Raw genomic sequence first — 21,337 nt, forward strand, 5'->3', positions numbered from 1 at the left:
CAAACATGGTTCTATGGGTATGATGTCCCTGCACAGCTGTTAAACTTGGACCATATTAGAAGCTAAAAGTGGACATCTTAGAAACCAAAGGGAAGTATCAACATGTTCTAGGCAACTTCAATAGCTGCTAAAGTTTAAAATATTGAAGTTCCCTGGAATATGCTGATATTTCCCCTTGGTTTCTCAGATGCTCACTTTTAGCTTCTAACATGGTATAATAATAACAATAACAAACCACCGTTCTAAGAGGATTAGCCACATCCTGAATATCAGTTTGCAAAGAAAAAGGAAAAAATGGACCAGGAAGTTCAGCTTGAAATTCTTTTTGTGTGTAGTCTGGGTTGAGGAAATATAACAATATTTTTTTGCAGATGAAAATTTATTCCATAGAGTTTAAATATTCAAATGGTCATCCGCTGTACTATTTTTTCCCCCTCTTAATCTCAATGCCTTTTGAGATTGCCCAAATGGTCATGCACAGCTTTTATTAGTTAGTGGCATGTCAACCGATGAACATTGGCATCATCAGAACAGGAGTCTATTTTGTTTTGATTCAGTCTATGACAAAATCCTGTTTTAAAAAATGAGGTCTTTTAATTTTAACTAGATTGCTGCTGCTTTTGGGCAACCAATGAAGCATTCTCTTTTTGCTAATTGCATCTCACAAAAATCTCTCTGAAAAGTGACATGAAAATTGCTTCCTATTTTTGAAGATTGCTTAAATAAATAATAGGAAGCAAATATATGACTGTCACTCTGCACTTCATAGCACTTGCCTGTTAATTCATGCATGTTAAATATGTCCCATGTGATTTAAGCTCTGCTCTCTGAGCTCAGCACTCTGAGAGCTTCTGTAGAAATTCTTAACGTACCTGCTACTGCAGTAAAAAACAAAACAAAACTAGAGCAGTCTGAAATTTGCACTGCAATTTCTGAAACATTTTCTTCTGATGAGAAGAAAATTTCTACTTTAGTCTCAGAGAGCTTAGTAATCTTATTTCATGTTTCTCTTGATGGTATTTTTGAAATTACTTAATCTTTGGAGTTGTGAGTGCTACTGCTGCTGCATCTTTTTTAAACTTCCCAGGTTATTCATAATTCTTAATCTTAAAAAAAAAATCTGATGGCTTTAACTGAAGCAAGGGAAGGCAGAAAGGCAGCAGATTGCTGGAGAAAATATTGCACAGAGAAAGGCAGCATGCTCACATACACACATTCTACCCATGACAATGTCACATTAATTTTCTTCTCCTTTAAAATATATTTCACTAGCAGTTTCTTTTTTTTTTAAGCGGTTTCTTTTTTATCAGTCTGAATAAGGACTGTAGAAAAAAATGCAGAATTTTCTCAATGGCCTTCAAAAGGTCCACTGGTATAGAAATGGTGATTAAGAACTACTTGGTTGAGAACAACACAAGATGACGCATGGCCGTCCTTGGACTGGATAACCTGTACATATAATTGTAGGTCAGCAGGACTACAAAAACAGAATGAAAATGCATACAGAAGCCTTGAATTGAAACAGATGCTCACTCCTCCAAACAACCATGATCAAATCCAGGGAAAGGCATTCAGCAGGATTATTAACTTAGGTTAGCAAAGAGCTCATTTAATCTGCCAGCACACAATAAGCTATTTCAAACATGAAGCAGCTGATGATAGAAAACAATGTTGTGGGTCACCCACTTTACTTCCAATTTTATGAAACAAAGGTCTTCTAGGAAAAAGAAATTCAACTGGAAAAATTCAGCAAAAACACTTCTGTTCTTAAAGCAATGGAAAAATTTATCTATGGGCTCCTAGAAGTCAAAGCAGAACTGAATTCTAACTATTAATTGATTTAAAAAAACACAGACTAATCTATTTTTAATTGTTTCTACTTTTCCTGTTCATTACAAGACTATGAATAAATCTTATATTATCATGCATGCTTTTCTTGTTTGCCATTAATTATGTGGAAGCCAGTGACTGACCCAAATTCAATTTTGCATCTTTATCCTGGGACCTGCATATTTGCTTTCATTCATGAAGCCAATATTCCACTTAGAGCAGAGGTTAAAGCATCAGGCTAGAAACTGGCAGATAGTGAGTTCAACCCCATCTCAGATGCAAAGTCATTCAACTTGAAGGCAGATGATGGCAAATGTCTGAAAATCATGTTCAGAAAACTTCAGAGACGTATCCCAATAATCATCAGGAGCCAACACTTACTCAAAGGCATAGACACACACACACACACACACACACACACACTTACACTTCTCACACATTCCTGTGTTCTATTTATGTTGATCTGACTAGGTAGCCTTCAAATCTCATACGAATGATAGTTACTGGTTTTAATGCCTATATTATTATTACTCGGTTGTTTTTTTGTAAAATCTAAAGTTCAGAAAATTCAAGGAGGATAAGAGAACTTAATCTTTCCCATCTCTTTAATATAAAAGGCATGGTATTTGTAGTGCATGAGGTGTGGAAGGTACTAATTAAGGAAGGCTACCCTATTTATTTCAGGATCATTATCTAATATGCAAACCGTAGTCAAGTATTTTAGTTGGAATTTGTAGGGTTGTATACCAAACCTACACTCATAAGAACAGTTTCTGGTGACTTTATGATAGTGGACTTCAACTCCCAGATCTCCTCAGCTAACATGCTGGCTGGGAAATTCTGAGAGTTGAAGTCCACTCATCTTAAAGTTGTCAAAATTCAAAAACATTGGTTTCAATGAGTACTCCTATAAACTGAAGAAAATAGGCTGTAGGGGAAATATATGGTGTCCCACCCATTAAATAAGTTACAGGAGGCTGAAGATGAAAAACTATACATCCATGAAGATGGAAAAATCAGTATATACTAGCTATCTCCTCAGGCTTATTTTTGTTTAACTAAATCTGGCCTTTAAAAAAAAGAGGCTCAGCATAAAACAGTAGCAGGAATTTGCAGAGACTTGGCATCTCTCTCTACACAATTGCTTAACTGAAGCATTACATGTTGTGTTTGAGGCTTTGCAGCCCCTGCAGGATACATCTCAAATGTTTTGCTTCAAACATTGTCACAGACCAGAGCCCCTTCTGTTTCCTATGTAAAGCTTCCAGCTGTTTTAAAATTCTTCCTTTCCTTGTCTGCTCCTTTTTCATTTCTCTGGTGCATAAGTTAGAACCTGCCAACAGGTATTTCTTTTCCCTGTATGCTTCTCTTGCTTGTTGATAAATTGACACATCTGTTGCATTAATTATCATAGTATTGCTGTTCCAGGCTTAGATTAACCTGATTGTTCATTGGAAAATGGAACAGAAGAAGGCCACAATACAGTACTCCAAAGAAAAGGATTAATGATGTTTCCATGCTAATTACTCGCTTTGCTGTTTTCTCAAGAAGGAGACCCTCCTCATGAGAGGATTACATAGATCTATTTTTGTCCTCTGATTAACAAGAGCAATCGGGAGCCAAAAATCCAAGTATCTGGTAGTAAAAAAAAATACTGATGCAATTTTCTTTAAATGTCAACATGTGATAGTGCTATATGACTGCAAACATCCTGGACAAGGACAAATCACACTCACTAAATAATTAAAATAATAATTATGTGATTTGTAGTGACTTTTACTGTTAATACTAAATACTAATTTTTGTTCTAATTCTAATGAATCATAATAAAACTCTCAATAAACAGATTTGAAGGACAATATACATATTAAGTATTGAGTTTTGACATTATATTTAGTAACAAATAAACCATTACAAAAATAATTCAATACCAAATCCTACTTATAAAGTCCTTCATATGTATTTGGAAAATCTTTTGGCCCTTGATAAAGGCAGATTTAATGCCTCATTTGAAACAAATAATTTGATTGTGGTGAAATTCCAAAAGGCTCTACACACATTAATTTCTTGTAATACTATTTTTATCAGGAATTGACTCCTAATAAAAATACAATCTTGTATGGATCAGTCGAAAATATGGTCAAAATGGATAAACCCTGTAGCTCTATAAGGAAATGTATGCAAGACCTTTTTTAAAAAAAAAAAAAAAAGTTAAAAGAAACACACACAAACCTCCCTTTAAAACCCTTCTGGTTTCCTCCGGGAAGAATTTGAGAAGAAATTCTCAACACTTCCAATGTTCAGTTTGATTTCCTTCCTTTCAACTTCTGCAGGGAACCTAGCAGGATTGTGGTGTACATACAAAAAAAGAACGGGGATTTCATCATGGGACTGTCATTTTGATTTTTTGATCCTGCAGATACGTTTTAACAGATTTTGGACCAATTCTCATTAGCTGGAGCCAGTATGGTTCATTCAAGAGATTGTAAAAATAGGGGTTATGCAAATTGTTAAGATTGGAATTGTTTTCTAAGCAAACTAGCATTTGATTGTATAGTAAAGAACACTACAGCAGCAGCAATATGAACAATTATAAATAGTAATATAATGCAGATACTGGGCATCATGAGAGATTTGGGCAGCGAAAAATTGTTAGGTCTTTATTCCTGTAGAAAGTATATCTAACTCTAGCTTTCTGAAGTTAAATTCCCTACATTTGGTGAATTATCATAAATCTCTCATTCTTTCCATATTTATGGTGAAAATATTCTGTACATATGCAATCACAGAAACAGGATAACAGAAAAACAAGATAAAATAAAGGACAGATAGAGTCAGAGATAGACCATAATCAGATAAGTTGACAGATAAGGATGCTTGTAGGTTCAGGTAAGAAAATAGCAAACAAAAGATATTGATAGCTTAGCAGAGGGCTAAGACAAACAACAGCAAAGTTTAATTTTAAATGGAATGTTAGTCAGTTTAAAAAATCAGCTATAATGGTGGTGGTGGTGGGGAAGAATGGCTTATCCCAATTCTAAAATAAATCAGCTATTTTCCATACAAAATAATTTTAACTTTTCTTGAAGAAATGAGCTGTGATAAATAACACTATGAAAATATAATGCATTCAGGGTATTAAGGGATACTCAGAATGTGATAAGACAGCTACCACCTGTCTGTCCTATTTGTGTATTTAATGATTTGTGTATGTGTACATGTGTGTCTATGTGTGTGTGCATACTTTATATGAAACAAACAAGCAGTGTGTTTGGGAGCTTAAAATAACTACTTAAAATAATGGAATGCAGTAAGAAGAAAATGAGACAGATTTTTAAATAATAGCTGCACCCTCACTTAAATGAATAGGAAACATGGTAAGATTCATGTGCCTGCCCTTGTACATCTTACATGTCCTTGACAATAACAAGGCAGAGACGCTTCAGAACCTACAAAAGAGCATCTCAAATGAATATCTTTTCATGTAATTTAGACAGTGACTATGAAGTATTTTATACTTCATCATTCACTATTATTCTTTCCACTAATGAAGCTGGATAGGATCAAAAGAAAGGCTCATCTTATCAGCAGCTTCTAATAGAAAGGCAAAGGTCAATAGCAATTATCCAAGCACATTAAAGAGATACTTTTCTAAATAATAAAAATAAGCAACCAAAGAAGTAAAAGTTAACTTTTACACAGGAAAACAAAGTATCACTCTATTGTTTTATCTTTTGCATCTTTTATATCACTCCTACATCAAAGGCAAACCTGGGCACTGTAAATAAAATAATAGTACAAACACAATCATATATAAAGTTGGAAACATTCTGAAAAGACACAGCAACCTTATAAAGAACAATTGAAAACACTTCTATGAACAAAGATTTATAGAAATATGAGGTAGAAATTATGGAGCCCCGTTTTTAAGATACTGATCTTCTGCCTTACAACTGATTTTCCAGGTTTAAGACAAGGATACAATTTCTTGTATTTTCTTTGACTTTCAAAGGTATTTACAATCCACCTGACAGTATTTGTATTCATGAGTCTGTCACAAGAGCCCACAAAATGATGAATTGAACTATGGCATGTCTTTTATCTTGTTTTTAGGATTAGCCTCCAAGGCTTCAATGGCATACAGCAACTGATCTTCTGCATCAGCAATTTTGTCTCTTCTTTTCTGAACTGAGGCTATCCTAGTTTTTCATGCTGGTGGACAAGTCATAGGTTATGACACATGGAGAAATTAGAAGGGGTAACCCTAGACAAAATGGCAACAGAATCTCTCTTGTGAATTGAAATATTAGAATATGGTATCAATCAAGTCTGCTTAATAAATATAGCACTTTTTGACAACATGGTCTAAAAGTTATTTAGACCATGTTGTCAAAAAGTGCTATATTTATTAAGCAGACTTGCGTTTCTTAAGCATGCGGCTGTATTGTCTTTTCTCTCCAATTTCCCCAGTTTGGCTGTTTCCAGGCATGCTAAAAGTTGTACATCCAAAATTTTACCACTTCTGACTGCTGTGCTAGAAATTTGAGAGTTGCAGTATGAAAATAACTGAATGATTTCTTTGGAAATTTCTTAGAAACGTTTTTTGAGAAAATAGTTCTACATAATTTATTTAATTCCCTAAACACAAACTCATTTATCTGACTGGTCTTTTAGATATAAGTTAAATAGAGTAATAACTTTCATTGTTTATTTTTCCAACTTGCCCAAATTTTTATTTACAAAGAAAGATGACCAAGTGATTTCAACTAAACTCATTCCATGCCACAATATGACTATCATAGAAAATGTATGCTCTTTCATGTTCTAATGCTGATTCACTGTGGATTCAGCTCTTAATTCATGTATGATAATATTGATATTGTAAGTCTATTAGATTTGCATAATGGAGATGCACTGATTTTTTTTTTTAAAAAAAATCCTGCTAGATCTAACGTACTATGAAGAAAGAAAAATGCATTCTTTTTTAAATAACCCCTACATCAACTATCTAGAAGGGGGACAGGAAAGAAAGAGAGAGAGGGAGGGAGGGAGGGAGGGAGGGAGGGAGGGAGAGAGAGAGAGAGAGAAAGAAAGAAAGAAAGAAAGAAAGAAAGAAAGAAAGAAAGAAAGAAAGAAAGAAAAGAATAATATCCTTACTACATATTTTATATTCTTTGCCTTTTTAGAGATATATTACACTGATTCCAATAAAATCTATTTTTAATTAATAGTATTGTAGGACACAGAAACAAGGAATTATTTAACTGAGTATTCAGGTATAATAGCTTCAATTCTGATTCATTGGGTATTTATTTATTTAATCAATAACTATAAATACTTGAAATGTCTAACAACAGAACACAGAATTTTAAAAACTGGGTAAATAATTTTACATATTGTGTAAGTCATAGTGCAAGGCAAACAACTAAAACCATATTCTATTTAATTTTGCCTTCCTGTCTCTTAGGATATGATCCCAGCATAGTATATTAAAAGGCATTTTAAAATGTTAAAAATACACAAAGTAGTGTTAACTGCAACCATATGGAATCATTTATAGCATCCAAAAATTATTACTCAAAGCACAAGCAATAAAATAAGAAATTCACATGGATATTCCCAACAGCTTCTCTGGAAACATTTTCCAATACTCCCCTCTAATCTCTTGCTTAAGCCTTGCAACCACACAAAACTGTGTAGAGTCAGCACAAATCAATGTATCTCATTTAATTAATGCTAAAGGGGAAAATAATCTCACACTAATAAGGCATCTGACAAGCCATTCTGGACTGGTTGAATGTGCCTAAGGCCTTAAAAACAGACTGACACAAATTAAGAAGGGCATTATGACCTGTAAAAACATTAAATCTTACTGTTGCATCCAAGTGCTGACCATGAAAAGAGTTACAAGAGAAGATACACTTAATTCTCAATTGCCCTATTAAACATCATGATCTTGAGCTACAGTGATAAAAAGTGTTTGCCATCACTTGGTTCCAAAACAATAGAAACATCTGTAAGGCTGCTAGAATAGCTTTTACCTGCCGTGGCAATATAATTATCTACAGAAATCTGAAGTATAATTTTACAGAGAAAAAAGACTTATTTTAAACTGAGCTGTTCCATTTATGACGTCAATCATATTTCAACTTTATTGTTTTTTGCAACCCTCAAATGATTTCAAAAACATGTTTAGATCTGAATTGAAATTATTTGCCTTGATTTATAATCTGGATAAACTGAGGTTAACTTTAGAGAATAATATCTAAGGGAAAAAAAGAACTTTGGAATTGTTTACAACTATGAAATATCAAGATACTCAAATACTGGCAAAGGAAATTTCTTTTAAAAGATTACAATTTATGACAAGTAAAACATCAAACATAAATTTCAATGGAAATAGTATGGTTCTAAGCAAAAGCTGATGGCAGATGTAGCAGCAGTATGCTAGGAAGAAGGAAGAGGAGGAGGAGGAGGAGGAGGAGGAGGAGGAGGATGATGATGATGATAATAATTATTTTAGTAATCAGATTCTGTCTTTATGAATGCAAAGCCAAGAAGGCAATAAAGTAAAGATGATCCACTTCATTCGCCCACCACATTTAATGGATGCTTGCTTTCAAAAGGAACTATGTCATGGCTTTGGAATATGCCATCTAGATTATTAAGTTCAAACCAGGGCTTTGTGTAGGCACCCAAAGTAAGTCATCCCAGCTAATATCTGTCTGCTGCTCCATGACCACATCAAATGAAGAGAAGCTCACCACCTCTCTAGATTGCTCCTTCAAGGATTAACCTGTTCTTACTGTTAGGATTTCCCCCTTTTTTCCTGCAATTAAAATCTATATTTTTATAACTTGAATCCATTAATCCTTGTCCTATGTTGTAGTAATTCATTTTACTGTTGTTAGCCCTGTTTCAAGGGTAGGTGTATCAAGTTCATCAAAATAGCAGATAAAATATTATCACACAAAGCTTGAACTTGTCTTTCCTTAGTGTCATGGGGACCCTCATTTCAATTAGTTCCTGTGCTACAGGATGAAAAACAGTCTATTCAAGATCTTCAGCCTCTGAATTTGAAGTCATAGACTGATACATCGTACAATTTAATGCCCTTTAGTCTCTAATTCCCAAAATTACATGGTTATGTAGAAATTGAAATGACAAATCATGCAAGCATCTGACAGTGTTTTGTCTATATTAAAAAATAAATGAACACAAAGTATATTATGCAATATTCTCTGGTGTTCAATTCAATATTTAATGTAAATACTGACTCACTTCTGTCATCATCAACACCAGTAGTAAAAAGAGTCTGGAGTAAATCATTACAGAGAGTCAAATATAAAGAATCCACTGAAAATAGACATCAATAGACAAAATAGACATTAATTGCGGAGAAATAGAATATATTCTAATTTCATGTGCTATCTTTTATTAGATATAATACAGGATAGTTGTTGGATTTGGTTTAGTGTTTTTTATATCTGCAGTGGAAGATGGAGGTTGGTGGCAACTGCACGTATCAGAGGCATGCGATTTTTAATCTGTATTGTGGGGCTGCTATTCCTTCTAAAAAATCATTAATCCATTTCTATTATTGGAGGCATAAATTGCCTAAGCAATCTGAACAGCCTTTTGCCAGCCTAGGGTAGTAAGTCAACTATGCATTTATAGGACAGAGAAAGTTCTTCCTTGGTTATCTGTGCTCTGATAATCACAGGGAATGGGCTATCTTTCAAAAGATTATGGACGTCAATTAGTTATGAGTAGGACTGAGAGACCATGAACTAGGTATGAGAGAAATGAATAAACCTCATCATTCTTGCCATCCTCAAGGTCTCCTAGTTGATTTTCATGTGTAATTCAATAGGTAGGTAGTAACCTTTACACTTTTTTCATAGGTTGGGACAAAGTATTTATAAGGTCATCTCTGTTCACAGCCACAAGCTTTATATTTTGTTCTGATTTCCACTGAAATATCTATAGGCTAGCAATAAAAACTGTAAGTAAAGTGAACTACTATTCATAAATAAGACAGCCATATGATGAAGGAATGATTGAAAAAGAAAAAAAGTGGGGGAAGGGCAATAATTTGCTCAGGTAGTATCAGTAGACTAAATATTGCACTTTATATAAAGTGTATATGAAAGCTGTGAGATTCAGAAGCAAAAGGTACTTTTGTAAATGTAGCACCTCTCTACATCTCCTTAAACCAAGTACATCTTTTCCTGAGGCTACAGGATCATTAAAAAAGGTATAGCTATTTTTAAGAGTTGAAGACAGGTGCTACATTCATGCCCTGAAACAACTTTTTGTCTTCAAGTCTGATTTTATGCATAGTCCTACTATCAGTGCAACATTAATGTTCACCCAAAAACAAGGGAATAAATAATATATAAAATTCACAGAAAGAAATCATCTATAATGTTGTTGTGACTATTTTTACAGCATACCTTATCCACCAGGCCATGTCAATTAGGAGTTTGCTTTGAAATGCACCCATATTCAATACATGCTTTGAGCAATATTTAAGTATTATATTTATTTGAGGAATGGACTAAAAACTAATCTTTTTTGTGCAAAAGTAGGATTTAACAAGAGATGGTATTAAAATTCATTCCAAATGGCATCAAAATACATGCCTTTAATAGAGCATTTGCCTCCCTATTGAACAGATATTTGTACTAAAAAGAACTTTGCTAGAGAATATGTATATATAAACACGAAAATCCTCATGCAGGAATCATGAAATCTCCAGAATTGTGAAGCCTACAAACTTGAATTTTGACACATATGTTCTTCTTGGCTTCTAGGTGCTCAGTAAAAAGGATTTTTCTAAATAACCATTAAAGCATTAATATTTTGTGTATTATTATTAATATGCTCTGATGCTAATGAGTTAAATGTTCTACTCCCCCTGCCAACCAGAAAACTTGGATGTGGGCATGGCCAGTGTGTGACTCATCTGGCCTGCTGGCTGGGAGTTTGGAGAGGAGTCTGAGGGAGGGAAGGTGATAAGATAGGAGATGTTTCTGTGGGGCAAGGCTTACGGGGAGAAGGGGATAGGATAGAGTAGGATTATATGGGGCCAGGCTGAGGGAGAGAAGGTGGCAAGATAGGAGAGGTTTCTGTTGGGCCAGCCAGACGGGGAGAAGGGGATAGGGTAGGAGACATTTCTGTGGGGCAAGCCTGAGGGAGAGAAGGTAACTGTGAGGCTTTTCTTTAAGTAGCATATTATTATCCCTTTCTTTGATTACCATATTTTTCGGAATATAAGACGCACTGGAGTATAAGACGCACCGTGATTTTGAAGAGGTAAATTTTAAAAAAAGTTTTTGCCCTCCCTAGCTCCCAGGAACACTCTGCAGGCATCCCAAACCATCTGCACACTCTGTTTTTTGTGAAAAATGGGGTATGCAGAGAGTTTGGGAGGCTTGCAAAGTGCTCTCAGGGAGGGCAAAAATGCGATGTGTGGAGCTTGATCTTCTTTAAGAGTAAGGCTTTTATCTATCTCACATCCACTTTTCTCTATTTCTCCCTTGGCAGGACAGGACTAAACAGCTCTCCCCATGCTTTATTGTTTTTCCTCTTCCCTCCGACTGGCAATGACAGTGAGCTGCTTGGCCCAATGAGTGCCAGTCAGCTCACTTCTTTGTTTGTTTGTTTGTTTGTTTGTTTGTTTATTATATTTATATGCTGCCCTTTTCCCCCGAAGAGGACTCAGGGCGGCTCACAACTCAAACCAGGGAAGGGGGATACAGACAAAAAATTAAAAAACGAAACATAACAATGCATAATTTAAAACACACAACAGTCATACCATTCGAGACGGGGGCAACAGCTCTTTAGCCCCAGGCCTGTCGGAACAGCCAGGTTTTAAGGGCTTTGCGGAAGGCCTGGAGGGTGGTGAGGGTTCGAAATCTCCATGGGGAGTTCGTTCCAGAGGGTCGGAGCAGCCACAGAGAAGGCTCTCCTCCGGGTAGTCGCCAGTCGACACTGGCCAGCAGATGGAATTCGGAGGAGGCCTAATCTGTGGGATCTAATCGGTCTAGTGGAGGTAATTGGCAGCAGGCGGTCTCTCAAGTACCCAGGTCCAATACCATGAAGGGCTTTATAAGTGATGACTAGTGCCTTGAAGCGTATCCAGAGACCAATAGGCAGCCAGTGCAGCTCGCGAGGATAGGTGTTATGTGGGTGAACCGAGGTGCACCCACGATCGCTTGCACGGCTGCATTCTGGACAAGCTGAAGTCTCCGAATGCTCTTCAAGGGCTGCCCCATGTAGAGCATGTTGCAGTAGTCCAGTCTTGAGGTCACAAGGGCACAAGTGACTGTTGTGAGGGCCTCCCGGTTCAGGTAGGGATGCAACTGGTGCACCAGGCAAACCTGGGCAAATGCCCCCCTGGTCACAGCTGATAAGTGGTGTTCAAAAGTCAAAAAGTCCAGAGGACTCCCAAATTGTGAACCCTGTCTGAGGGGCGTACTGTTTGACCCCCCAGCCTGAGAGATGGAACACTTGGCCAATTAGTAGGAGGGAAACACATCAGCCACTCGGTCTTATCTGGATTGAGTACAAGCTTGTTAACCCCCATCCAGTCCCTAACAGCCTCGAGGCACTGGCACATCACGTCAACCGCTTCACTGAGTTGGCACGTGGCGGACAGATGCAACTGCGTATTGTCCACATACTGATGGTATTTTATCCCGTGCCGTCGAATGATCTCACCCAGCGGCTTCATGTAGATATTAAATAGGAGGGGGGACAGGACCAAACCCTGCGGCACCCCATAATTCAGGGGCCTAGGGATCGATCTCTGCCCTCCGACCAACACCGACTGCAACCTAGGAAGGAAAGGCATGCAGGGGCTGCTGAATGGCTGCTGTGCTTGGCTGGGAAGGGCCCATTGGATAAGAAGGGGTGGGGATACATTACATTTGGATTAAAGGTTCTTTGTAGCAGTGCCTGAGCAGCAAAAGGAAAGCATAAAGGAAACAAGGCTGCCTCGTGACACACACACAGACACACACAGATACATACAACCCCAGATCTGCCCGGATCTGTCAGCAAAGAGAAGGAAGGGAAGAGGACCAATCTCCTCTGCACAAAGACTTTTCTCAGGATCCTCAATTTCCACTTTCTCTCTGGAAAAAGCTATTGGCATTGTTAGGATTTTGGCTAGTGAAAGAAGCGGAGGATGGAAAGGAAATTTTGAAATGCAGCAGCTGCCAGGCCCCAGGAATATGGCGCTCCTGTATTCTGAAGTTCCCTTTCCATCCTGTGATTCTTCCATTAGCCAAAATCTCGACGATGCAAATAGCAATTTTCAGGAGAGAAAGTGGAGATCTAGGGACCTGAGAAAAGTCTTTGTGCAGAGGAGATGGGTTCTCTTCCCTTGCTCCACCCCCCCTTCTGTCTGGATCTGTTATGCAATCCTTATTGCTACTGCTGCTATTGCGTCCAGCTACCGTGACAGATTGTGTGTGTGTGTGGGGGGATCTGTCATGCAGCAAAGAGATACTGTAGCTGGGTGCAATAGTAATAAGCAGATCTGGAGAGAAATTGGGGAGGTGGGGGTGGAGGAAGGGAAGGGAAGAGGCTACATTCGGAGTATAAGATGCACCCAGATTTTCACCCTCTTTTTTGGAGTAAAAAGGTGCATCTTACACTCTGAAAAACACGGTAACAATTTTTAAAATAATAATAATAACAACAACAACAACAACAACTCCGCCGTTGCCGGTCCCAAGCCCAGATGAGAAAGGAGGAGGGTTGGGGTCAGTTTGGCATCTGGTCCCGTAAAAACAAACCCGCCAACCCATACAATATGGTGAAAAAAACAAATAAGAATTCCATACCGCATCGGTCGTCGGGCGGGTTAACAAGGGATGTTGGGGTCCCTGGACATCCGTTGACAAGTGGGCTACAAGTGGACCAGCCAACAAAACAACAAAAATATAGGGACTTCCTGGGAGGAGCCTGCTGGTGGTGGCAGCAAAAAATCAGCTGCCTCCGAATTCCTGGCTACGTACCTGTTTAGAGGATCTTCCATCTGACGTCTTATCAGGTTTTCTTATCCTTCAGGCAAGAAGGAAAGAAGAAATTGTTTTGCTGGCAAATGCTCTTTGATTCTTGCAGCTTTTGTGCTTGCAGGGAAAGGGGGGCTAGCCCAAGGCAGAACGGCTGTCCGTGCTGGGAACTTCAAACTGCCTTGTGCAGGACAAAGTAGGTCTCCCCCACTCAGTTCAAAGTTTTGTTTGATTTAATCTTATCACGAGCTGAATCCGTTTCCGTGAACAATAATTGTTTATCAACATTTTAGCTTCTTTTCTTTTTCTCCTCCGAAAAATTATTTACTTAGAGGCTTTTAAAATGGCGCCGAGCAGGCTGGTTTCTCCGGTAATAATGAACACTTTTTGTTAATTCTCACAAGAATTCAAAACAAAAGAGATTGCTTATCATATGTTTTGGTTTCACAATAGGCCAGCAGAAGCTTTTTAATTAGTTTCATTTCTACAAAAATTTTACTCCTTCATTAACTTTGCTTATCTGGAAGTTAAATGGTGATGAATCTGCTGAACGGTCTTGTTACAATGTTTACTCACTGAAAGTTTTGCCAAGCCTTAACTTCAAAATAAAAGGGGAACTCAGCCTCTTTACTTAAAGCTGCATATTCAGGCAATAGAGTTTTATTAACTGCAGGCAGATAAATTTTGAAATGGCCTCAAAACCAAATATTAACTTGAAGTTGTAAATTTTTTTCTTATTACTATTCAAAATACCAGCTTCAATTTTGTAAAAGGCTTTCTTATCCAGCTGCGTTACAAGATGGCGATTTTATAGCTTCTGCGTTTGATATATGACACACTCAATCAGCTCTATTCTCCTGAAGACTTCTCCTTATTAACTGTTAAAAGTCTATAAATAGTATCCCATTTAAAACCGAGGGGAGCAGAGACTTTGTTTGTTTGCTTATTTGTTTGTGCGTTTTTTATAATGGCTCCCAAATCGAAGCAGTCTAAGCGTTTCCTTAATAATACATCTCAAGAAATTGTTACAAAATCGCTGCCCTTGCCTCCCACGCCCTCTACTGGAGATCTCTTAACGCAAGAATTTCTTTTTGAAACCCTTAAAGAGTTCAGACAGGAAATTAAACAACTTTTATCGGACTTATATGATAAACTGGACGCCAAGATTGCTCAAACAAGGGAAGATACGATCAGAGTTATGACTGTTATGACAGACTATGTTTCTGAAATGGAGGACAAATTGGAACTTTTGGAAAAAACTAATTCTAATTTGACATCTAAAATTCAAACGTTACAACAGGAAGTTGAAAATGCTCAAAAACAACTCGTTATGATAAATTACAATAAGACTGCGTTTGCAATAAGAGTCAGAGGATTGCGTGAAAAGGAACAGGAGAATTTGAAACAGACCTTTTTTGAGGCTTTCAGACGTTCAGTGGGAAGTCCGGGATTTAACTTTGATTGGCAGATTCAAAAAATTTATCGCCAGAACTCGTGTGTAGCAAAACAATGACAGCTTCCGAGGGACATAATTATATATTTCACCACAAGAGAATCCAGAAATGCGATAATACAGAAGTTCTACAATAACAGGCTGCGAATCGATGGACAGGACTTGATTGTTTTTAAAGAAATACCATCTCAAATATTAAGAGCAAGGAGAGACTACACTTTCTTAACTGAAAAACTCAGAGATTCTCAGATACAATATAAATGGGAAGTGCCATCTGGTATCACAGTCACATTTGAGAACCAAAAATATCGTCTCAATTCTGTTTGCGAAGCCCGAGATTTTTACTATAAAACTCTGAAGGCGGGCCTTCCTGATTCACCCGGACTTGGAGAAAGACAAGGAGAAGGAGAAGATAAGCAGCGGGACACGTGGCTACAAGGCGGAGGGTGTTGCTTTCCCCTTCCGGAAGGGCAGAAGAGTAAAGAATAAAGATCCAGCTATGCCTTTAAAATACTTCTTAAATCTTTAATTTGAATAAAATTTCAGGACTCCTGTCTGGTATAAAATGACAAAGCTGTACACCGATGAAGAGATATTGAGACTGAAAGAAGCGGTGCTGAATTTGGACATATATTGTATGGGACTTATATAAGACTTGTTTGAATCTTAATTTAAACTGCGCATGATCTATTCTTTGGGGCGAGGAGAGCGGAGATCATAGTTTTCTTGGATTGTGGTTTGGGATGAATGGAGTCGGGTGGCGTGGGGTAGATGGAAGGGTAGTGAAAGTTCAATTAGATTACCTTGATCCAGAATGTAAGCTGATTTTTGTATAAATTGTTATTTGAATACAAGGTTAAGAAAGATTATCTGGAGAGTCTACACGAGGGTGGAGTAAATATGAGAGGAGCAATGGATGAGGATAAAATATATATGCGGACACGGGTAAAGGCAGGATGGGAGGTTTAGAATTTATATGCGGAAGCAGGTAAAGACATTGTTTAAGATTTTAAAAATAATGAGAAGCTGAGTTTAATGTTAGAGAGTATATTGACTTCTCTTTCTTGGGGGGGGGGTTCCCCCCCCTTTTTTTCTTTTTATTATTCTTTTCTTTTTTGTTCTTTATTTTTTTTATTATTATTATTTTGTAACTTCTAATCTATTTGGTTTCAATATACTCCAGACTTTGCTTGATAAAGAACGATGCCGGGAATGGGACCTGGGAAGTCGGAAGGGGGTCAGGGAGGGGGGTTCAGGGGGTGGGTGGGTGGGGAGGGTGGAAATATAGACTCAATTTTCAGAACAATGAATGCACTTGGATACTGTTGCTTTTTTTTCTTTTTTTTCTTTTCTTCTTTCTTTTCCTTTTATTTTTCTTTTGTTTTAGTACAAAACAAATAGACCAATGAATACTAGAAATACACCGAAGCGAGGTGTAGAGGGAAAGAAGAGGGGGGAATTAAGAGTGAGTGAGAAGGGAATGTAAGGAGGGTGAGATGGTGGGAAGGGGAGAAAGGAATGGCTGAGGGGGAAGGGAAGTAGAAGAGGGGATTGTTGGAAGGGAGAAATGAAAGTTGGAGGGGTAGAAGGAAGGGTGTATGTAGGATAGAAGTGTTATGAGTTGTTTATTGCTTCTTTTTTTTAATTGCACAGTATTTAAGTGATTGTATAAAGGAAAATGAAAATGTAATAAAAGATTAATCTTGAAAAAAAAAACGACAAAAATATAGTGCAGATGAAAACCGTGCCATAATGGCCTGTTACTACAACTCAGAGCCAGAAAAAAGAGGCTATTTAAAGCGAATGTATGAATTATGGAAACAACAATATCCAGATTCAAATGTTAGTGAACAACGACTAGCAGATCAAAGGCGATTTATTATACGGAATAAAGTGTTTAGTGAAGTTGAACATGAGGAAATTCAGGCAAATTGCAAAACCCAAAAAACAATATCACAAGCGGAAATAACTGATATTCAAGACACAACTAAAGACATTATAGTAGAACTCCCAGAAGAAGCTCTCGGGGAGGAAATAACATCACCACCACTAGAACCAGTTATCACTGAACCAACTGATGAACTAACTCAAAAACAAAAAGAATTGAAGGATAAGATCATGGAGCATTTTCTGCTTAATGAGGAAAGGCAACATTTACCCTCACTAAAAACTGTGCCTAAGAAAATTTTGGCCCCTATCATGAAAATGGTTAATGCAGTGTTTTCAACAATTGAACTGGGATCCATCTTGGAAACAAACCAGTTAATGTGGTCTGGATTGATTACAAAAAGGCATTTGACTCACTGCCACATAGTTGGATCATAAAATGCTTAGAAACAACTGGCATTAGCAAAAATATTACATCCTTTACTGAAAAGGCGATGAAACAATGGAGAAATGAGTTGGCAGTAGGGAATGAGATCTACGGAATGGTTAATATCAACCGAGGAATTTTCCAGGGTGATTCACTTTCACCTCTTCTCTTCATCATCGCAATGATCCCACTATCAGTAATCTTAAAAAAATGAAATTAGGCTACCAAACAGCGAAAGAAGCTGAAAAAATTTCACATTTACTATATATGGATGATTTGAAACTCTACGGAAAGTCAGAAATAGAAATCCAATCATTGACAAATACAGTCCGAGTATTCAGCACCGATATTTCAATGCAGTTTGGCATGGAAAAATGTGCCACTGTATCCATGAAAAGAGGCAAAATCACTGCATGTGAGGGAATTGAAATGCCCAATGGCCAACTAATTAAATGCAACGAAAATGAAGCCTACAAATACTTAGGCATTCTGCAGTTGGATAATATCAAGCACGGAGAAGTAAAAACTATTGTCAGGCGAGAGTACACCAACAGAGTTAGGAAAATTTTGAAATCTAAATTGAATGGTGGAAATACAATCAAGGCCATAAATACCTGGGCAATACCAGTTATAAGATACACAGCTGGTATAGTTAACTGGACACAAGCTGATTTGGACATTTTGGACCGAAAAACCAGGAAACTAATGACAATGCACTACAGTTTACATCCACATGGTGATACTGATAGACTGTACCTGCCCCGAAAATCAGGTGGCAGAGGATTGTTACAAGTGAAGCAAACAGTTGAAGAAGAAAAACATGCACTGGCTGATTATTTAAAAGAAAGTCAAGAACATCTATTAATTGAAGTAAAGAAGAAAAAACTACTGAAGGTCCAACAGACGAAACAAGAATACAGAAAAGATGTGATAAAATCAAGAATGGAGAGTTGGCAGAACAAAGCACTGCATGGCCAATTTCTGGAAAAAATAAAAGATAAAGTGGACAGTGAACAAACTTGGTTATGGTTAACAACAGGTACATTAAAGAAAGAAACAGAGTCACTAATCCTGGCTGCGCAAAAACAAGCTATCCGCACAAATGCCATTAAGGCCAAAATCGAAAAATCCTCTGATGATGCCAAATGCAGACTTTGCAAAGAAGCTGATGAAACTGTTGATCACATACTCAGCTGCTGTAAAAAAATCGCGCAGACTGATTATAAATTGTGGCACAATTCAGTAGCACAAATGATCCATTGGAATTTGTGCAAAAATTATAATATTAAAACAGCAACAAACTGGTGGGAACATCAGCCTGAAAAAGTCACCGAAAATCAGATGGTCAAGATCTTGTGGGATTTCCGTATACAAACCGACAAAATACTGGCGCATAATACACCAGACATCACACTGGTTGAGAAAAATAAGGTCACAATCATAGACATCGCAATACCAGGTGATAGCAGGGTCGCCGAGAAGGAACATGAAAAAATCGCAAGATACCAGGACTTAAAAATCGAAATTCAACGACTATGGCACAAACCAGCAGTGGTAATTCCAGTGGTAATTGGCACACTGGGTGCTATTCCAAAAGCACTGGAATTACATTTAAAACAGTTAAAAATTGACAAAATCACCATCAGTCAAATGCAAAAAGCCGCACTGCTTGGATCTGCACGCATATTACGAAAATACGTTACGACGTCCTAGGCCCCTGGGTGGGGCCCGACTAGTAACCAATGCCAAATCCGGCGAAACAACTGGCCGCTGTGATACAATTGTACAACAACAACAATAATAATAATTTTTAAAAGAACTATATTCAGATCATAGATTTTGCAGAAGCTATTAAGCCATGGATAGCTTAATTCCTTTTCAGGAAATTAAGACTTCAAGGAACAAAAGTAGGTGGTTTTAAAATTTTGCCTAAATATTGACTAGAAGTTAGTGGACCAGTTCAAATATGGATGTGAAGTAGTTAAATGATCCTTCCTCTATCAATAATTTGATGGGCCTTTTCTGAATCAGCAGACATTTCTAAAATCTCTGATTCGCAAAACACTATGCAATAATCTAAACAAATTGTCAAACTATGAAGCTGCCACCCAAGATTGATAAAAGGTCCTTTCAACCTTAAAAGGCATCTGAATACCTAAGAGCAATCATAGATCAGTAGCCCACATCAGATAACAAACCTCAAAAATATGCTGATGGATATAATTTTTTTTTTAAAAGCACACGCTTCATAAACTAATAAATGAATAATGGAAATTAAAACCTTGCCTTTAAATGAATAATAGTAATTTGGAACAAAACTGGAATCACCTGAATCCAAAAAATACTTTGGAGAATTTTGACGTTCCTCCAAAAATGTGACACAACTAGAAAGGTAATGGATTATTACATTATTGCCATACATCAACATTGCAGCACACTGAAATCCACTAAAAGTGACACCTAACTTAAAACTCATTTATTTCAATAAGGACTATGTACAATTTAGTCCAGATCTAGTTCTGTATCTCTAAAACATTCAGGGGTTGCTAATGGAATCTGCAAGCTTTAGCCTTAGTTTCTGAAGACATCATTGTACACACACACACACACACACACACACACACATGCGCACACACACACACACACACACACGGGGGGGGTCATGACTCAATGTGGTCTTTGTCAGATATAAACAAAACTTTTACTTTCAACTAATTAGATAAGAAACAGTTTAGTACCATAAAACCCACAATCTAAAATACATTAGAGCTACTGTAAAATTGAATATAGAAGAAATTAATAGGAGAGTAGCAATATTATTTTAAATACCATGACTGTTGCACCGGGATGTTTCAACAAGTCTACTGCTTTGATCATAACAAGCCATGGCTTGATAACGGTAGCCTTGTCCACACTCTTTGATGTCTCCTTGAACTTTCATTCCCATAAGTATGTCTACTTTGCCTTCAGGTAATATACAGTCTGACCAGTTTCCAACTGGTTGGGCATTGTATTTGTCACACTGGCAGAATTGGGTCTCAATGAGTGGATAAAGTTGAGGATTCTTACATTTTTCTTTCTTCTTACTTTTTCCTGAAAGCGAGAGAAAGAGTTTCAGAAAGTGCTTTCTTGAATCTGATCTAAAATTTGGTTCATATCATAAATAAGGTTATATTGGAAAATACATTACTGATTTGATAGGTTGAATATATTTACATGGAGATAAATTGTTTTGATTATAAGAATTGAACTTAGCCTTAATAGTAATCAGAAGTAAATCCATAGAAATCATTAGGCTTTGAGTTAGTTACTTATTCTCTATTATTGTCTGGAGTGTGTCTTCTTCAGGAAAGATTCGGATTCAGCTCAATACATTAGCATACTGGAATTGTTTTCTTTGCCATTATATGCTATTGTCTGTGTGTGTGGCGGGGGGAGGAATATAATCATGACACATTCTACCATTATCTTTACTATGTATGCTATATGTTAGGTGCTATTATGGATTTTGTTTTCTGAAATAAAAAAATAATGTAATTAGCTTTCTCATAAAATATCTTAAAATAGGTTGTTATCAAGGTTTAACACAATAAAAAAACATTTTTCTAAAAGTCAATTAAAACATATACATTGAAATAGGTGAGAAAGAAGTCATATCTATCCAAAAACCAACCTGAAATAGTAGATGACTGTGAAGATTCTCAGTCATCC

The 21,337-nt window shown here is 37.0% G+C and overlaps 1 protein-coding gene across 1 annotated transcript in view; it reads right to left on the bottom strand.

Moving 5' to 3' along the window:
* The window catches only part of THSD7A (thrombospondin type 1 domain containing 7A), a 219,133-nt gene that overhangs the window by 41,145 nt on the left and 156,651 nt on the right, over positions 1-21,337 (bottom strand). The window contains exon 14 of the mRNA XM_032238272.1: positions 20,456-20,719. Coding sequence (XP_032094163.1) covers positions 20,456-20,719 — 264 coding nt within the window. The remainder of the gene's footprint in view (positions 1-20,455; positions 20,720-21,337) is intronic.

This window comes from Thamnophis elegans, chromosome Z (genome assembly GCF_009769535.1).
Source record: "Thamnophis elegans isolate rThaEle1 chromosome Z, rThaEle1.pri, whole genome shotgun sequence".
In the NCBI taxonomy this organism is placed as follows: domain Eukaryota; kingdom Metazoa; phylum Chordata; class Lepidosauria; order Squamata; family Colubridae; genus Thamnophis; species Thamnophis elegans.